At 31.6% G+C, this 19,381-nt stretch overlaps 1 protein-coding gene and 1 long non-coding RNA gene across 6 annotated transcripts; both read right to left on the reverse strand.

Moving 5' to 3' along the window:
* Positions 1 to 4,834: 4,834 nt before the first annotated feature.
* Positions 4,835 to 7,011, reverse strand: LOC107261636. 5 transcript variants are annotated; one of them, XR_007216888.1, is made up of 4 exons: positions 6,381 to 7,011; positions 5,885 to 5,949; positions 5,269 to 5,491; positions 4,835 to 5,070 (listed from the first exon to the last, which is right to left on the reverse strand). It is a non-coding gene; the product is annotated as an uncharacterized LOC107261636 (long non-coding RNA). The 5 variants fall into 5 exon arrangements; XR_007216886.1 differs by having other exon boundaries at positions 5,269 to 5,519; XR_007216885.1 differs by having other exon boundaries at positions 5,269 to 5,528.
* A 5,295-nt stretch (positions 7,012 to 12,306) lies between these two features.
* On the reverse strand, positions 12,307 to 18,281 carry LOC8281988 (beta-glucosidase BoGH3B). Its single transcript, XM_002523889.4, has 10 exons — positions 18,048 to 18,281; positions 17,198 to 17,454; positions 16,796 to 17,000; positions 16,205 to 16,295; positions 15,960 to 16,108; positions 14,209 to 14,452; positions 13,999 to 14,103; positions 13,667 to 13,849; positions 13,358 to 13,562; positions 12,307 to 13,134 (listed from the first exon to the last, which is right to left on the reverse strand). Exons 2-10 carry the CDS (start codon positions 17,427 to 17,429, stop codon positions 12,650 to 12,652), a joined length of 1,899 nt encoding a protein of 632 aa, XP_002523935.2. The 5' UTR covers positions 17,430 to 17,454; positions 18,048 to 18,281; the 3' UTR covers positions 12,307 to 12,649.
* Between the last annotated feature and the right edge of the window lie 1,100 nt (positions 18,282 to 19,381).

A 19,381-nucleotide genomic window follows, 5' to 3' on the forward strand; every position in this document is an offset into this window, starting at 1 on the left:
TATCCAAGACTCAACCCATGGAAATGACAATAGAAATATCCCCTAGGTACTTAGTTGCTTGCTATCTGAGATATTTTTCCTTATAAGAGTGTATTTATTTTTTTTCTTCTTTTTCTCTTTTTTCTTCTCAAAATAGCATATGAAACGGTCTAGATTGACTTGTATACTTATTGCCTCGAGATTTGAACTCCTTTCAGTATCTTCAAGCATAACATTTTTCTTATTTGATATGGAAGTTTCTGACTCGATTTAAATTTTTTTAGAGTCAAATATAATGGGTCTTACATGCTTTAAGATTAGAATACTAATCGTAATCTCTTCTACCTTTGGAGACCTTTGCTTCAAGGTTGTAATTAATGTAATAAGGAATGAACTTGGCCTTCTTACTTTGCCCCTAGTATGTTTAATGACTCTACTACCTTGATTTCAATCTTGCTTGTCAAATACTATCTCCTTTTTCTTTCTTTTTTCTTATTCTTTCACTTTTTCTCACTTCAAGAGTTATATTATATGCATTAGAAATGCACTTAGGATTATCATTTTTGTCGAAATTAAATAAATCAATTCAAATAGATTAATGTTAAACATACTTATGTAGTAATCAGTGTCATGCAAAATACTATTAAAATAAATATCAAATAAGCAAAAATCAAAATTACTTCATTGCTCCTAAAAGCATAATCATGTTTTTGTTTTAAAATAAATCAAGAGCTGAATCTTATAGGTTTTCAATCTTTGTAGCTTCATAGTTTTCCATGTACCTTCCAGCTCTAACATTTTCAATTTCCTCTACTTGCAAGCCACCATCATACAAGCTCGCAAAGGTCTTGGGATTCACCATTTGTAGCTTTTCCACCCAAGACGTGAGAAAATTTTGAATTACCATTTGAACTTGATCTTTTAGATGGCTTTTTCTTCATTAACCTTGCTTTATTTCTCCATATAGTCAAGAAGTTAGAAAAGACTCATTGGGCTTTTGCTTTGTCGATTCCAAATCCCTTATAGAGACTTCTAGATGAGTATTATAGTCATATTGCTTCACAAAAGCATTACAAAGACTTTTTAAATCAAACTTGATAGGCCTTTCTAACCCATGGTACCAGTTCACAACTAGCCCTTCTAATGAAAGTACAAACAGCTTGAAAATTTAGGTCCTAGCCAAATGAGTAGTACTCATGACAACAACATATTGCTTCAAGTGCACCTTTGAATCTCTAGTTCCATTAAATTTTTGTATTTCAAGTATATGATATTGGGGAGGCAACTTATTTTCTCCAATCAGCATCAGTTCATCAAAATCAAAGGTTGAATATAAACCTTGATCTTTTTTATATCTTCCATCTTGTTGAGCCTTTTAGTCAGACTATGCACAGTCTCGGATTCCATAGTAACTTTTGCAATAAGAGCATACTCTTTCTTAGCTTGTTCTAGCACGTAGTCATCTAAACTCTAAACATGTTCACCACGTGCTTCCACATCATGAGTAGTAATTGTAGGGGTAATAATAGTTCCTTGGATAGTCTGCTTCTTAAAAATCTCAGCCAAAGCTTGTTGAAGTTTCTCTCGGATCACAATCCCTAGGTCAGCCATGAATTGCAGTCTTGATAGCATCATTGTCTTGCTTGTAGGCTATCTTTATTTCAACTTCTGAAGTGCTACTTCTTGGGCTATTGTCTTAATTGCTAGTGAAATAGGACCTCTTGATATCCATACTAGCTTGCCACCCTCTTGTCTCTTCTAGACCAAAGTCGATGAATTTATATAGCTTCAAAACAAAGGGTTAGCGTGATGCATAAGATGTATGGTATGCATGATGCACGTGAGATGTAAAAGACAAAGGTTAAGAAAAGTATAGTACAACCATTCTTCCAACCTTATTACTCCCGTACATGATTCAAGGTGAGTCTCTCTTTTCTAGAAATTTAGGCCGAGGCTTATTATGAAACATGGGATAATAATCCCAACGCACATGCCAATAGCTCTCAAAGCGATTTAAATCAGATAAGGTGATATTTTCTAATATAAAAATAAATCCTATATAATTTTGGGCTTAAGGCCTGATATCACATGTCTTGGCCCAAGGCCTTTTAAGATGTGAAATAAATAAATCCTGCAAACTAGAGGACCTATATAAGCTAGTCAGGCAAAAGTTAAGGAAATAAGGTAAGAAAACATAGTCTATTAGCAAGTTTGAAAGGATTAGTTGAAAACATAAAGTGCTATTATGTGAAATAGAAAATGTACCAATTTGTGCCCTTATTAAATGAATGAAACTTGATTAGAATTTTTATTAAATTTTCACATTAGTTTTCATTGCTTATGTACTACTAGAAAAGGAAAATAAAATAAGAAGCGGAATCTATAAGATCTTAATATAAGCAAGATCATTTCTTGAACTCTTTTGTAGGAAAAGCCCGAGAATTTGTAGCACTCGAGTATCCATCAGTCTTGACATCATGCACAATGAATCGGTAGAGCCAGAGTCTTTTAGCTTTCATTTAATAAATTTTATCTCAGAGAAGGTCTTAAAAATCAGTAAAATCATCTATAATCATTAATAAAAGAGATTCTGAATACTCCAGTAACCAAATTTGAAAAGAGGGAAAAAGGAAAAGAAAAGAAAAGAAAAGAAGGAAAAAATACATGCTAAGCTAAAAACCTGAAAGGGAAGCTTAGGCAAAAATAGAGTATATTAAATTGAAACCCAAAATGGCAGCTTAGGCAAAAGTTAAGACAATAGCTTACTAAGTTGAAAACCTGAAAGGATGGTTTAGGTAAAATTTAAAGCGTAAAAGTAAGAAAAGAAAAGAGATTTGGTTATTATCTGCATGACATTGTAGCAAAGCTAACTATCATTGCAGAAGTATCAATACAGCTCTTAGGTAAAATCATTCAGTCCTCGCATGTTTGAGTTATCTTTAGATTTGCACTTCCTGTCGTCACCATGATTTTCAGATCTTTGATATGAATCAATTACAACATCGACCATTAGGCTCCATGCCATGTGCTCGAAAAGCAGGCGATAGAACTCTCAAACTGTTGATAGGAACCAGAATGCCTCTATCCAAACTAGAGGATGATTTTTAGAAGTGCATCACACGCCATACATGCATATCACGCACCTTCACTTGATCTGATATCTATGTACTTGTATATGCCACTAACTTGTAACAGGAAAATGCTTGATCTACACTCTAGTTTACTTCCCAAAGTGGAGATTATCAAGTTTACCTTATGAAGTGGAAAATCATCAATTTATATCCCGAAGTAGAATATCATTATCCCGAAGTGGAATACAATCAATGGAAGATCATCAATTTACTTTTCCAAGCGAAAGCTCACTAGCCTTTTTTTCAAAAGTAGAGAATTAATTTAAGTTCCAAAGAATCGACACACATTCCGAAAAGGAAGGTATCTTAAAGAGTGAAGCACATACTAGTCCAACACCCGGAAGTGGGAAAATTTACCAAATCACAACCCGAAGTGGAATTCACAACTCTTTTCTTTCCGAAGCAAAAGGTAATTAAGAAACTATAGAAAATCAGTGGAGGAAGTGCCCATCATCCATATAATTTTGAGAAGACGGGCATGGTCCCTAAATCACACGGGCATTGTCTCTAAATTAAACAGGCATAGTCTTTCAATCAAGTAGGTGTGGTCCTTCAATTAATTAGGTGTGGTCCTTAAATTAAATGGGCATGGTCCTTCAATCAAGTAGACGTAGTCCTCAAAATCAAGCAGGCGTGATCCTCAAAATCAATTAGGCGTAGTCCTCCAAATTAAACAAGCATAGTCCTTCAATTAAGCAGGCGTAGTCCTTTAGCTAATCAGGCATGGTCCCTCCATCAAAGTCAAATTTTACATCAACTCAGACTTACGAGGCGCAGCTTCTACAGCTTATAATCATATCCGTTTACGGTATTCTTAATACTTATGATTTTTCTCAATTTATTTACATTAATGTTCATACATTTTGATAAACCAGGAGCAGCTGTCAGCTTCTATTTTTTTAATTTAGATATCAAGAAAATTATGAAAAACTCGATGATAAAAGTCACTGCCTTTCTCGAGTCTCGGGAGGTTGGGGACAGGCGAATCTCAATTAAGATTGTGATAATTGAACCAAAATTACTTTTTTAAAATTAATCTGAACCCAGTTGATAAAAAAACTAAATTTGAGAGGTAAAACGATAGTTTTTGAAAGTTTAGGGACTAAATTATAAAAAAAATTATAACTTTTTGGCCCCTAAGTCAATTAATTGTGTTTACAAATTTGAATCAATTTGTACCTAGAGCTCGATCACCAGATAGAGTCGATTAGCTCCACACAGTCCCAATTGGCCTATTTTTCGAATTTTTATGTCATTTTATGTGTTCAAAATATCAAAAAACGCCAAAAGTGTCTTCTAGAAGATGTTATCGATAATTATTTGAATTTAAAAAGATTTTATTTTGATATTTATCAAACTAAATATCTGATATATCAAAATGAATTTTTATTTTAATTATTGATATTATCTTATTTTCTAGGGTTTCCTAAATCCTATTGCTATAAATAGAAAGCTATGCTCTAGGTTTAAGGTTAGCTATGATCAATATCTTGACATAGTATTTTGTTTAATAGTCAATAGGGATTAAAAAGTGACAGTAAGTAAGTACTCATTTTAGGAAAGCTTTTTCATAGAACGATAGTAATTCTCCAATAGATCTTTTCAAAAATCACACATGTCACGACCCGATATGTGGGCCCGTGACCGACCTTAAGGAATGGGTAGGCTTAAGGCCACCAAGTCCAATAGTAAGCCTTATTAATTAATATTCAATAAAGTGCATATGAAAACATAATATTAATCATGTCTGACATGCCATACACAAATCTCTAACCGGTCATTGATAACATTTCACGTTTGTTATAGATTAGGTTAAACATAACATATCAAGATACTACTGCAGAAAATCTAGAATTTTTAAATTATTCAAAATACAAAAGTATAAATTCATTACAATAGGCTTGATGGAGAAGAAAGTCAGACTGTCAAAATGCAGGAGGCGAAGAACTCTAAGTGTCACCTGAAAAAAAAATTAAAACTGTTAGCCTTGAGAGTGAGTTAAAATCATATAACCCTGTAACTATTGCAGTCTGCTCAATATAATAATCACTAAATCAGTATATCATATCATTTTGTATTAAAGTATGAGTCATGTCATAATTCAAAAAGAAAGTATATTTAAAGACTTATGGAATGAGTGGCTCAGCAGAACCCTAACCTAAAATGCTAGTAGCCTTTTGGCTCTCTTATTCCAATAGGTCTGGCGCCTAGAGAGCAAAGCTCAACCAAGGTCCTTACATCCAGCCTGGACACTTGATTCCTAATTAAGCAGCGTCTAAAGAGCATTGCTCGACCATGGACCTTTTTTCGGCAGTCAACCTTTTCCAGAAAGTTATACTCGACCAGGGCAAAATCCAAAAATAACTGGTGCGCACGCGGTCCTGATGTAACCCATTAGGTGGCAATATTCTATTGTCACTTCATCCCAATGTCACAATCAAAACATTTATAAAAATCATAAATAGAATAATCATAGGCCAACATAAATTATTCAATAACATACTGAGAATTAAAAATTTAGAAACCTCGGGATTAGCAAACATGCAATTATAAGTAGTGATAATAATACCAGTATTAAAATAACATTAATTAAAAATATCAAAAATAATTATATAAATTTACTAAAAATAATACTAATACTATTCGTGATAATTATCAATTAAATAAAATTACTTATAATAACGATAATGATAACCATATTAAATATTAATCATTAAACATCGCATTAGATTTAGACATGCTAATGGTATAGTGATTATATGACTTTAACTCACAGTTCTGTCGCGCTTTGCAGTCTGCTTCTACGCCTCGGGTGGAGCTGGCGGGATGGACAGATTATCTATTTACGAAAACACTCAATTAATGTACATTCTTAAATTTCCTTAGACTTAGACCCCTAAATTAGACTGCCAAAAAAAATATTTCAGACTCGAAAATTCTGTCAAAAATTCAGCAAAACCTCCTCTAAATTATGGACATTTACCCCTCGTACAATGAGTCAAGAACCTGCTAGAAACACTTTAAATATTCTGCAATTAACTAACAGGAGTTGGGCCACTAAAACTATATTATTTTTTCCAACTCTCCAACATCCGACAAATCACAATTAATTAAATTCAATTAAATTCAAATTATCTATAATTGATAATTAATAGCAACAATATTTTTTTCTAAGATTACAACATAATTTTTTAGGTCCAAATTATACCGAGCCGAAATTTCAAAATTTTGGGCGTGTGGAAAACACCAGTGTCTAGAAGCCGGTCCTACCAATAATGTCGAAATTCGAATCCGAAAGGGCATGCCGGAAAGCTCAAGTTGCAAGGAGTCCAAAAATACAAGAGTTTCGGTTGGAAACTCGCTAGAAAGCACCGGATCAGGGCCGAAAAGTCTCGGTTCCTATGAAGCTCCTTCAAGGCTGTCGGCGGTGGAAAACGGCGAAGGAGGCTTGTTTTCGGGGTTTCAGTGATGGGGAGCTCGATTCCGACAGCGGCAAGGAAGGATGGCAGCGGCTCGGTGGCGAGGAGGGAGGCTTTCCTCGTATAGTCAATGTCGCAGTGGAAGGGAAGGAGAAAGGGAAGGGCGGCGCGACAGCGGGAGGAAGGGAGAGGGGCTGGACGGCGTCAACGGCTCGATCGGTGCAGGTGGGGAGGGAGAGGGGAGCTGTCAGTGACGGGGGAAAAGGGAGAAGAGGGAGGAAGGCAAATAGAGGGAGGGGAAGGGGAGAGGGAAAAAGGGGAAAAATAAATCTCTTTTTTTATATTATTATTATTATTTATTGTTTTTTTATATTTTTTTATAAATTATTACAACACACCAAAACAAACCCTAAAAAGCACTGTATTTATTTCCAATTTTCAATTTTAGGGTTGCATGATTAGTTTTAGGATCTGCCATGAAAATTTTATGTCTTTTGTTAATTTATCTATTTTTGATAATTTTATATGTTCTAGCTTTATTTTATTCAATTTGTATGTCTTATATTTTATTTTTTTCATATATTAATTATGTCTGATATCTTCTGTGCAAATTATATCAGCTTCAGGGCGAGGAGGATCGAAGAACTAGGCAAAAATCATCTGTAAACAAGCCCTACAGCCGATCGACTCTATGACCTAGGCCAATCGGCTTTGTTCCCGAACTTGACCTAAATCCAGATTTTCTTCTATTTTTGGCAGTTCTTGTACACTATAACTTAGTTTATTTATTCTCCTTTTAATTTCTTTATTATATGAGGTTTGCAATAGCTAGGTTTAATTGTCTACTTTATTTTTTATGTATGTCGAAAGCCTGTTATCTGATTGCTTAATTAAAAATTGGACCTATAGACATTAGACTTAAAATTGAATCTTAACATGAAATGGTAGTCCATTAGATTAATAAGATGACATATTGGGCTTAAAATAAAATCCATATAGACATAGTGGACTTTTTTCATACTTTTAAATAATTAAATGGCTAACTTAGATTAAGGTCATCTAATTGGACCTCAGCATTTTAAAAGATAGTCCATTTAGGTTAAAAGTCTTGGTAACTAAAAATATAATTTGTAATTAGGCTAGACTAGATGGTCCTAGTCCAATTAGATTAAATAACTTTAAATGGGAATTTGGCTTAAATTAAATGGCTAGACCTGGATAGATCTCACATGTTGTAATGTTTGCTTATAAAAATATAACTATTTTATTTATAAGGAATAAGATGTTAAACAATAAAACTAAAAGAGATGATACACAAATAAGAAAGTTGGCTTCCGAATCCATCTCTAGATGTGGCGAAGCTTTCTTATGGAATCGAAAAAAGTCGCTCAATTAGTAAAAATGTTTCGAAGAATTACCCGGGTGGCAACTCCCATTTCTATGCTAGTCTGTGTGACTAGCTAGTGTATTCCTATTAAGTTAAAAAAACTTGCAGTGTCATAACGTCATAATCGCTCGAGATACTTGGAGTGAAAAAGAAATTACAATAGAAATTATTCCTTCTCCAAAAGCATCTTTTATTCAGTATGGAAGAATTGATGATGGAGGCAAAAAAATAATAATGATAAATCGTAATATTTATAGAATAAATGGCGCATGTGAAAGACATCAAAATACATTAAAGTTTTTATATATGTGTTTTTCTAACATGAATGACATACTATCTACTAAATAAAATAAGCAAGCCTATAATGTAATAATTTATGAAATAGTAAACAATGTGCGCATGGCTTTATATGACTATTTTAATGTTTGAGTTTTTCTACAGTGCACATAATGTATTAATGCAGCTGAAAATGACTTTTTATTGTAGGTAAATTAGTAGAAAAAGTCACATTATCTACAAAAATATCAAAAAAAAAATCTATCTTATAATTACTAGTGAAAATTCTAATAAGATTAGATTCTTAAAATTAGACTTATACTCAACAAATTATTAAAATTATCTATTATTAAATTTAAAATTAATTATTTTAACATCCATGAATTATGTCAAATTATACTAATAGATCATTTTGTTTTTAATAATTACTTTGACATTCATGTATTTTAACTCTGTTAAACAGTTACATCCTTATATTAAAAATAGAGGTTAAATGTGAATAAAATCTCTAATATACTCCTAATGGATTAAATATTTTAACATCCCTAAATTTTGTTAAATTATACTAATAGATCTCTATATTTTCATAACTAATATTAATATCTCTTATTTTATTATATTAAACCATTAAGTCCTTCAATTAAAAATAAATATTAAATAAAATTAAAATATCAATTTACCTGCACTAATATATTAGTGTCATCTATAATAGTCAACTCAAAGCTTTATATATATAATTTTTCTATTATTTACTTATTTATTAAAAGAACATAATTATATTTTTTTAATTAACTTAATATTAATTAACTTGATTAATAACAAAAGAATATAATTTTGTTAAATATTTTTATATAATTTTGGGAGAAAGTGCAGTTTTGCCTTTATTGTTTGATGCGAGGAATTAAACAAAATTAAGGTATTTTCTTTAGTTAAAATATTTTATTGCAAATCTTAATTTCTTTAAATTTTTCTAATAATTTATAACTTTAACTTTTAAATATTGAAGTATCTAAATTCTAAGTATAAAAGCGTTAGTCTAATAAGATTTTGTCTAATAAGATTTTTATTTTTATTTGTTAAAATAAAAAAACTTAGGCTAATTATTTTAATATTTCTGAGAATGATATTAAAATTAATTATTAAAAATAGAGATGCCTATTAGTATAATTTGATAAAATTTAAAATATTAAAATATCTCTATTTATAGGATTAAAGCTGATATTTTAAATAAAAGTAATAATTAACTAACGGAATGATATAATAGTTAATTTTATTAAATTAAAAAATACTAAAATTAATAATTAAAAACAAAAAACTTAGACAAAATTCAAAAATATTAATTAATCATTAAATTTAATTAATAAATTATTTAATTAACTATATTAACTAAACATTCAATAAAATTCCTTTCGGTCTATAATACACAATTCAAGGAAAAGATGGTGAAATCCTAATGCTAATATTGATAGCATTATTGGATGTGTACAATAATAAAGTGTAAAGATGAATATATATATATATATATATATATATATATATATATATGAAAAATGATGCAGAGATAAATCTCAAAATCGATGAAAATGCAAGGGCAAAATATAGGTTTCTCCTATAATAAACTGTATTTGGATAATTATTAATTTTCTTTTATCAATTTTCATATTATACTAGTTGATCTCTCTTTCTAACATTATAATAAATCTTTTTTATCTTTTGTTATTATTATTTCCATTAAATAATTGATAAGTTTGAAAAAAATGTCAACTCTACTGTTACACTTCCCTTTCCTTCTATGCTATCATCTCTATCCTTATAAATTTCCTTTTATTTTATCTTGGGTTATTTGATTTATCTTGGTTTTGCATCAAGACTTGTTCTACTATGCCTTTAATAGATCTACCATTTATCTAACTACAACTGCCATTTTTTTCTTTTCGATTTGCTCTTTCTTTTCTTACAGCATCTAGTATAATAGATTAAGAGCGTATATGATTTCGTTTTATTAGATTTGCTTTGTTTATTATGTTATCATTTTTATGGTAATGAAGGTGGCTATGAGTAATTTGAAAAAGAAAGAGGAGTTATTCAACGATGACATAGAAAGAGAAGCTGCAATAGGAGAGAAACAAACAAAAAATAAAAAATAAAAATCAAAGCTTTAGGATATGCATGTAATAATGCTAGGTGATGTTCATCTTGTAGAGAAATTCACTTGAGATCCGAAGAAAATTGTAATTGTTTTCATGTACTTAGATTCTTGATTATTCTTTCTTTCTTGGTTAAGAAGAAGATGGCGTGCATGAAAAATGAGAGTTTTTGAGTTCATTTAGTAAAAGGTCAAAATATAACAATAATTTGAATTAAAAGATATTTATATCATTTCATTTTAAATTTAACGTTAGATGATAGATCATAAATAGATATATTTATTATGTTTAATTTTCTTATATTTTAATTAGATATTGTGCTTAATTATAAAAATTGTGTTTGTTCTGATCTAGGTGGTGAAATATCAAAGATTGAGTGAAATACAGCTTAAAAACATGTTTTAAAGCATCACTTATCAAAAATCAAGTCGTTTGAAAAAAGAGTGAAAATTTATGTAGAATATCATTTTCAACAATGCGCTGTGAGCTGCTAAAATCTGTTAAAGAGAATCTTAAATTTTTTAAGTTAAATTCGTGGTGCACCCACTTGTATATTTTTTTTTTATTATTTTAGAAGTGCTAGATAGATAAAGAAAATTGTCTCCTATATTATTAGAACTTTATTTGTTTATATTTTCATTTATTTTAGTTTTCCTTATAGGATTAAAATTATATAGGGAGTTTGTTTCTTTTTTTATAGAAATTATTTTATTAAGATTTAGGTTTGACTTCTTATATAGGAAGGCTAGTTTTATAAAAGGGGACAACTTTTATTTTTATTTTTTTCTTTCTCCTGAGGTTGCGTGTATTTTCTTCTTCTATTCCCTACAACTCTTGTGAATTTTCACTCCACCATGTGTGGGTAAACTTTTAATTTCTGATTCAAAAGTGAATAAATTCCAATTATGATTTTGTGAGGCTTTGTGCATAACAAAATCTCTTCTTTAATTCAAGTATTCTTTATTTTTTATTTTAATTGTTTATGAATTTTTAATATTGATTGAAGTGACGACTCAATTTGATATTGATTTTTCTATTGCTATCCTTGAGTTTGTGATTCATAATTGTCATGAACAATTGATACAAGTAGCAAAGAGTTTGCTCATGTGTGTGTGATTGCGGCCTTTCCGAATTACATATCTTGCAAATAAGTTCTAGAAAAATAAAAGAACAAGATTAATTCAATTGCAGCTATCTCGATTAATTAATATTGGTTTAGTCATTCTCATTATTTTTAATGCTATCATTGAGTTGATATGAAACGTACGTAGTTGATTAATGTTAAATTTTGATTTAGATACTGAGTTTGAATCAATTATATTATAAGAATTTACACTTGTTGCGGCTTTTTCAAATAAGTAGACTAAGTACTTGAATAGAAAAATTGGTGTTTTAAACTTATATCAGAATTACAATTGAATGAAATTTACACTTACATTGGAAGTTTGGAAATATTAATTTTTATTTACTTTAATATTCAGTTATTATTTTCTTGTTTATTTATAATTTTAGTTCAATCATTCAAAACCCCCTATTTTTATTATTTAACTTTGAGAAGCTATTCAAATTGGTTTCCTTAGAATTCGACCTGGTTTCACTATTTTTACAAACTAATTTAGAAAAATCAGTAATTTATTTTGAAGGGTTTCGACAACCCGTTCAATGAATTAACGAAAATATTAACAAAAGATCTTAAAATAATACTATAAAAGACCATGAGAACTTAATATAATAAGAATTGCCTAGAATAATATAGCAAAACTTAGAAGAGAAATGATTATTACCCCTTAAAAGTATAAGGGGCAGCTTGTAATAAACAAGGAGGTTTTTTATAATCAACAAAATATATAGACAACATTAGACCAAAGATCAGGAGTAAATAATTTATTAACTCAACTTATTAGTAATTATTTAATAGAAATTTTAAATGGACTTTTTAGCATAAAATTATAAATAAATTTACAAAATAAAAAGATGAAACATATAATATTTAGATGCCAAGGGGTAAGAGTGAAATATGTAAAGATGCAGAAGACAAATAGTAATTACCAGTAAAGACAAGGATGAAAAAGATAAGAAACCAAAACAGAAGAGGCAAAGAGAAGCAGCTTTTTCAAGTCCGTTCATCATTAGCACTCTTCAAAGTCCTCTAGAAATCATACCTCTCAGCTATAATTCCTTAATTTTAAAACCAATTCGATAGAAATTGGAACATTCTTCCACCTCGTCACCATTCTTTTGTTTACAGGTTGAACCCCTTGTAAAGCTCCAAGATACTAATGCGATACCAGCCTTGCAGTTTAGCAAGTTTTAGTTCTTGACTGGCTTAGTTGTCAGACCAAACCCAAAGGGAAACAGAGGGTCGTAATGCGGATCACCAACATTCATGGGGAGCTGGTCTACTGTTTTGAACCAGGTGCGAGCAAGCTTGCCAGTGAATCCATAGTCACCAAACAGAAGGTCAGCAACACCTTGGCCTTCAGTTCCTGGGAGCCAAGCAGCTACCAGAGCATCTATATTTGAAAGATATGGCTGGACGACAACAGGCCGGCCAGATATGACTACAACAACACACTTTACAAATACACAAACATTGTTGATAGTGCTCCGGCCAGGTTCAGGTATTGTCAAATTAAGGCTGTCACCAAAAGTTTCTGCATATGGTGGCTCACCAACAACAACAATGGCATAGGAGAATTTGTTAGACTTGACAAAATTTGGATCTGGGTTCTCGCTATAGACAACTTGGGTGGTATGATCAACTGTATGTTTCACCGCATTTAGAATTGTAGTACCTGTTGTTGAAGATGACATTTAGAAACAATTTATAAGATAATGAAGGAAAATTACAGTTGATTGTCAGTTGTATATCCTATCTTGGCTTGTCACTATCTAATTTAGCAAATGTCCAACAAATGTCAACAGTAAGGAAAATAGATCAACATTTTTCTTTGAGACGGAAACCAAATTTGTTTTTGCAAGTAGTGTCTGCACCTAAAAGGAATCTTAGAAACATACCAGATGTCAGGTCATTGCCATTGAGACCCTGCCATGTGATTGTCCAGCCTCCACATTGATTGCCCAAGTTGTCAGCATGGGTTCCAGCAACTAGTATCTTAGGTGCTTTCTTGGGAAGGGGCAGCAATGGTTTATCAGCAGACTCACCATTCTTTAGCAGCACAAGTGATTTCCTTACAGCTTCTCTTGCTAATTCTCTATGTTCCTGTTCAAGGAACATTATGTGACTAGAACAGTGAATTTCACGTCTAAAAATGATAATGAAAATTGATTTAAGCCTTTTAAAGCAAGAAGAATGAATCAGCAAACCTGACTGCCAAGTTGGTTGACTAAACTGAGATCAGCTAGTGGGTTCTCAAAAAGGCCCATGGTAAATTTAACCCTTAAAATCCTTTGTACAGCATCATTAATCCTGCTCATGGGGATAATTTTGTTCTTCACCTGATAGGTTAAGTCATCAATGAACTCCGTGAAGTTATATGGAACCATGACCTGCAAAACCAAAGAAGACCCATTATAAGTTTATAACAAAGACAAATTTCCACGTCTCAGTTTCTGGAACATTAAACCTAATTTCAACAATTCATTTCATCTGCTAAATTAAAGAGCCTGATACTGTATCATTTAGAAATGATACTCACCATGTCAATTCCAGCACCGACTCCAGCTTCAACGGAATATGAATAATTGGCATGAGGAGGAGAGGTAATCCTGTCAATACCTTGCCAATCTGATATCATGAACCCCTGGAACATACCAAAAGAAAACAAAGTATGGCTAGTAATTACATCACTATATATATACTTAACTGTGAACAGAAATATATTATTGGTATGAATAAATATCGCTACCCGGAACTTCAACTTGTTCTTGAGGAATCCAGTGACAAGATCATGATTAGCATGCATCTTCTTTCCATTCCAGCTTGAGTAGGAAACCATGACTGTTGCAACTCCTTTGCTGATGGCATTGAAGTATGCTGGCATGTGGATATTGAGCAAACCATTCAAGCTTATCACAGTATTGTTCTCATTGATACCTCTCGACGTGCCGCCATCTCCTACATAGTGCTTGGCACATGCTGCAACCTTGGTCCTGATGAAAGTAATTAAATGATCAGGTTAATTGCAAATCAAAAGTCCCAATGAGAAATTATGGGAAACTTCTAATTAGAAGTGCCAAAATAAAATTGCTCCTTCACAAATCTCATTAAATCGTTGGCACTGCTTAAAGTATTGATCTAAAGTCTTTCTCCATGCATAGACCCACGAACAGAGAAAAGATATCTGATCAGAAAAACATTTTGTGCAAGTATAGCTTTCAGCAGCTGCCCAAATAATGAATAAAATAAAATTTGGAATCATATCTTACTGCACTGCCAGACCTTTTTCAAACTCATCTAATTAAACGAGTCCTACATAGAAGTCATTGGCAATCAGACCAGCCATATATCATTAATATCAACAGAATAAAATTTCCAATCAATACATACATTCATGGTCAACACATCTGACCAAGATCCTTTGGAGTTAGTTAAAGTTACAAGGTAAATGATGATTAGCAGTTTCATCAATATTATGTAATGAACAGATTTAGCATGTGGAGCATGTTGAATGCAAACATCTGCATGATTGATTCACACTGAGTGCTATTTTTTTCACAAAACAATTTTTCTGAATGATGTTTCAAGTTATGAAAAGGAAAACCAATTAATTCCCACAACTTTATTAAATCATTTTATAAAATTATAAAAAGATTCAAGATATTTTATACCGACATCAGCTGATGAACTTATTCAGATATGGGAAGAAGTGATTTTTAAGGACTTTGTTGCCATCAATCTATGCTGAAGTAATTGTTAAGGACTTTTTTGTCATTAATCTATGCTCTATATTTAGAAGATTTGGTGGCCCGACATTAATGCCTTCCACATGGTTGAGGTTTGAGACCAGCCAAAACTGTTCACATATGCATGCATCATGAAAGCTGAAAGTCTCCCCAGTAGACAGTGACAATTCCCAAACTGGAAGAAAAGATGACTTGTGTGCTTTCTTATGGATAGATGGATGAACTGGGGAAGGACCGTAAGGGACTAGGAGATGAATGCATTTTGTTTTTGTCATTTGCATTTGTTCCATTTCTGGGCAACTAAATGGTCCACTATGCGGGCCTCACTCATGAGGAGGGCACCAATGTTGTCCAAATAAAGTCATCTTTACATCTTATGAAATGTAAAAGGAATAACAAATAGGAGGACAAACTAAAACCATTTTGAATTTTCAAATCCTGCCACAATGAAGTTTAGGATGGAAAACTCTATTATTCAAAAAAGAATTGCAGAATAAAGAGGCACAAAAGAAAATCCATGAAGGTCATTTAGGATACAAGTTGATCTAACGAGCTCCATTGGATGCAATATACACACAAGAAAATGAGAAACTCGAAAAGATAAATTGAAAGAGCTTGTGATAAAAGATCATGAGACTCACAAAATTATGTTATTAATTGGAACAAATATGCATTTCGAATAATTTCTATCAGAAACTCACCATGTCAAATCAAAAGGCAAATAAGAGCAGGATTTTGTTGGAAAGGAACTTACTTTCCAGTAGCAACAAAGGGAATGCCCTTTTTAGAATTTGCAGGGAGGTCTCCTTGTAAACCCGGTATAATCTCAGTCATTGCTTGGACTATTCTATGATCTTCACTGTAACTTTCATAACATCTGCCCCATCTCGGATCCCTGCAAACCTGTGAAAACCAAAAACAATTACAGAAAGGATATCAAATTACTTGGTGAAGACTGTCTAGGATATGTAATAACCAGTTTATTGTCATATTACTTACTGCAATGCAGGGAGCAAAAACATAAGGGATTCCCGTAGCTCTAACTTCAAGAGCAGTTGCTTCTCCAATTCTTTTCACAAGCTGAGGATCCCTGAATGATAACCACAAGTCAACAAAAATATTTAGTTACACCAAAGTGCATTATATTATCCTAGAACAGAGGATGTGAAAACTAATGCTAAACAGAAAAAATTAACAAGATTTCAAAAAGTTAAAGAATTTATGGAAATAATTTGGTCTGTTATTGAGTATAAATTTTGAAATGCTCTAGTGTGAATTTCAACACTCACGATCTTCTGAAAGAAATCAAACACTTGATTTTTGACATTTTAGTTTAATGACTATCCTATAAGTTAAACAACTTGAGATCCTTAACAATTTTATGAATATGAACATATACTAAGTTCAAAAGAACAGATTAGCAAAAATTTGCAATCCTTTCATAACTCACTAGCAGTAATCCAAGCAGCCATTAAGACATTAGAAAGTTGATACTCTCTAGTTTGATGTTGCTCTCATAAGAGAAGTTGCAGATGTTCATAAATCAATTGAAGATTTCATAACAAAATTCTCCGTAACATATATACATGCCTGGTCACTCCAAGCCCCACATTGTGAGGAAATATGGTAGCCTTGTAGACGTTGTTGTGACCATGAACAGCATCAATTCCATAAATCATGGGGATTCCAAGCCGGGTCGACAGAGCCCCTTTTTGGATAGTATTCACTGCATTGATCCAAGTCTCAGCTGACGCCTTTGGTGCTGGCACACTCCCTCCACCACTCAGCACACTCCCTACACACACATCACCCATTACACTTATAATAGTTACTTTATAAGCCAAGATTGAACCTTATCTTCTTAACTACAAAAAGTTCGCAGTTCAAGACATGTATGTGGATAAAAAAAAGGAAAAGAAAAAAACATTCGAATCCAAGAAACAACATGATACATAGGCCAAGCAAATGGGCATATGAAACCAAATAAGTTACCTATGAAATACTTCTCCATTACATCTGGGGTTGCAACAGCACGCTCAATCTGCACCATTTGGCCAATCTTTTCTTCAAGAGTCATTCTTTTCATCAAATCTTTGATTCTGACTCCCAATCGTTGTTTCGGATCTTTGTATTTCAGATACTTAGTTTCTCCAGCAGCAGCAGCAGCTGCTGCTAAGCAACATAATAGCAGAAATCCCAAAATGGGTATTGAAATCCTCCCCATTCTTTTATCTATTCACTTGGCAAATCTGGAAATAAAGCATCTTGTAAGCGAAAAAGCTCAAAATGTACCAGTTTCTTTTTTTTTGTTTGAAATAAAAGGATAACTTCATTAAATCAAATCCCAACTAATAACATCACAAAGGAATGGAGACGGAGTGCCATTCCAGACCTTTGGATCAGACACAGAATCAGAAGCTCTAGCAAGAACATGAGCAACACTATTCGCTGACCTCGAGACAAAAGAAACAGAAATACAAACTAATTCCTTGAGAAGGAATTTACAATCATCAACTATCAAACCAAAACTGGAAGAATCTGATAATGAGCTATGAAGTGCATTAACAAGGACTAGAGAGTCAGATTCAACCAACACATTCTGAGCTGCGGTAACCTTTAGCCAACTTAAACCAAAATGTACCAGTTAAAAAGTAACATTATGCTAAAAAGAGAGTTGCAGGAAGTGAGTTAAAGCCACAACTCAATCCCATATCTTAATGACTTAAGTATCAAAAACAAGAGAAACAGAGGCATACAAAATAGCATTACAGTTTGTACTTATCATGCTCATAACAGAAACAGGAATGAACAAGAAAATGAAAATGTAGTAACTTGAACTCACTTAAACAAGCAAACCCAGAACTTTAAAATTTTGCAGACAGAGTTAGAGAGAGAATGATATTGGGGTTTGGTAAAGGAAGTGATCTCCACGGCTCCAGTTACTACTTTCAAGGAGACAGTGGTATGTGAAATGTACTCTTAGCTAGCGACCTTCTAGTCTACTTATATACAAATTTCTTGATTTTTCTTTTTTCTCATTAACGACATCTTTTTATTTTTCTAGTATTGTAAAAGAAATTTCTTACGTAACTCTTGGTCCACTTCAACATAAGGCACATTTATAAATATTTTTTTATAATTCATGGATTCTGGTCCAAGCAAAAAAAATCGGTTTACCCTAGCATAACAACTTAGTATTAACAATATTTAAACAATAATTTTTCTTTACTAAGAATTCTTGGTTATTTCTTAAGACCACAATAATATGGATTTTGTTTAAATTTAGTAACTTGGTTAGAATTGCAGTTAAATTAAAACGTTGACAGCTCAGAAAAGATTTGTAACTTTCCAATTTTCAAAGACTATAATCAATATTTTGTTGCATGATTTTTGCTCTAGAAAACAAGAGAATCTCAGGATTGGAAATATCTAAAGGGCAGTATTAGGTCCAACGGCAATTGAGGTTGTTTTTGGAATTTTGTGCTGTTACTTTTAGACATAATGGATTCATTCTGAGCAATAGAATACTGATTAGGTCCAATGGCATTTGAGGCGGTCTGATCTTCTTCCTCGAACGGCTTCCTCCCACCACTTAATTCTAGATTTTTCATGTCTTCTTTTAGTATTAGCTCCTCTCTTGTTTCATTTCTTCAATAATTTTGAGGAATTTACACAGTTTTTTGGTTACGTAATCCATTATACATCTAAAGTTTGAGTTTTGGCTGATATTTAAATTTATTTAAAATATATTATACAATATTTATTATTATTTTGATTATTATAATTGTAGATATAATTTAATAAAAATATTAATATTAGTATTAATTTATAAAACTTTTAAAAATAATAATGAACTAATTTTTGAAAATATTTTTAATTTTTTTAAGATTTTAAAATTTTATTAATACAATAATATAAAAATTATTCTAAAAATTAATTATTAATTAATTTTAATATTATATAAATTAAAATATCAATATACCCGATATTGCTATATTTTAGAATTAAAAGTTTATTATATAATTAAAATTTAATTTATTATTCAATACAATATTAAAAATATGATTTAAGATGTTATTTTCTAGAAAAACTAATTTATTAGTTGATGTAATATTAAAATATAATTAATATATTATTTTTAAAATAATTAGTGTCATTAGTATAATTAATTATATA

This window comes from Ricinus communis, chromosome 8 (assembly GCF_019578655.1).
Source record: "Ricinus communis isolate WT05 ecotype wild-type chromosome 8, ASM1957865v1, whole genome shotgun sequence".
In the NCBI taxonomy this organism is placed as follows: Eukaryota; Viridiplantae; Streptophyta; class Magnoliopsida; order Malpighiales; family Euphorbiaceae; genus Ricinus; species Ricinus communis.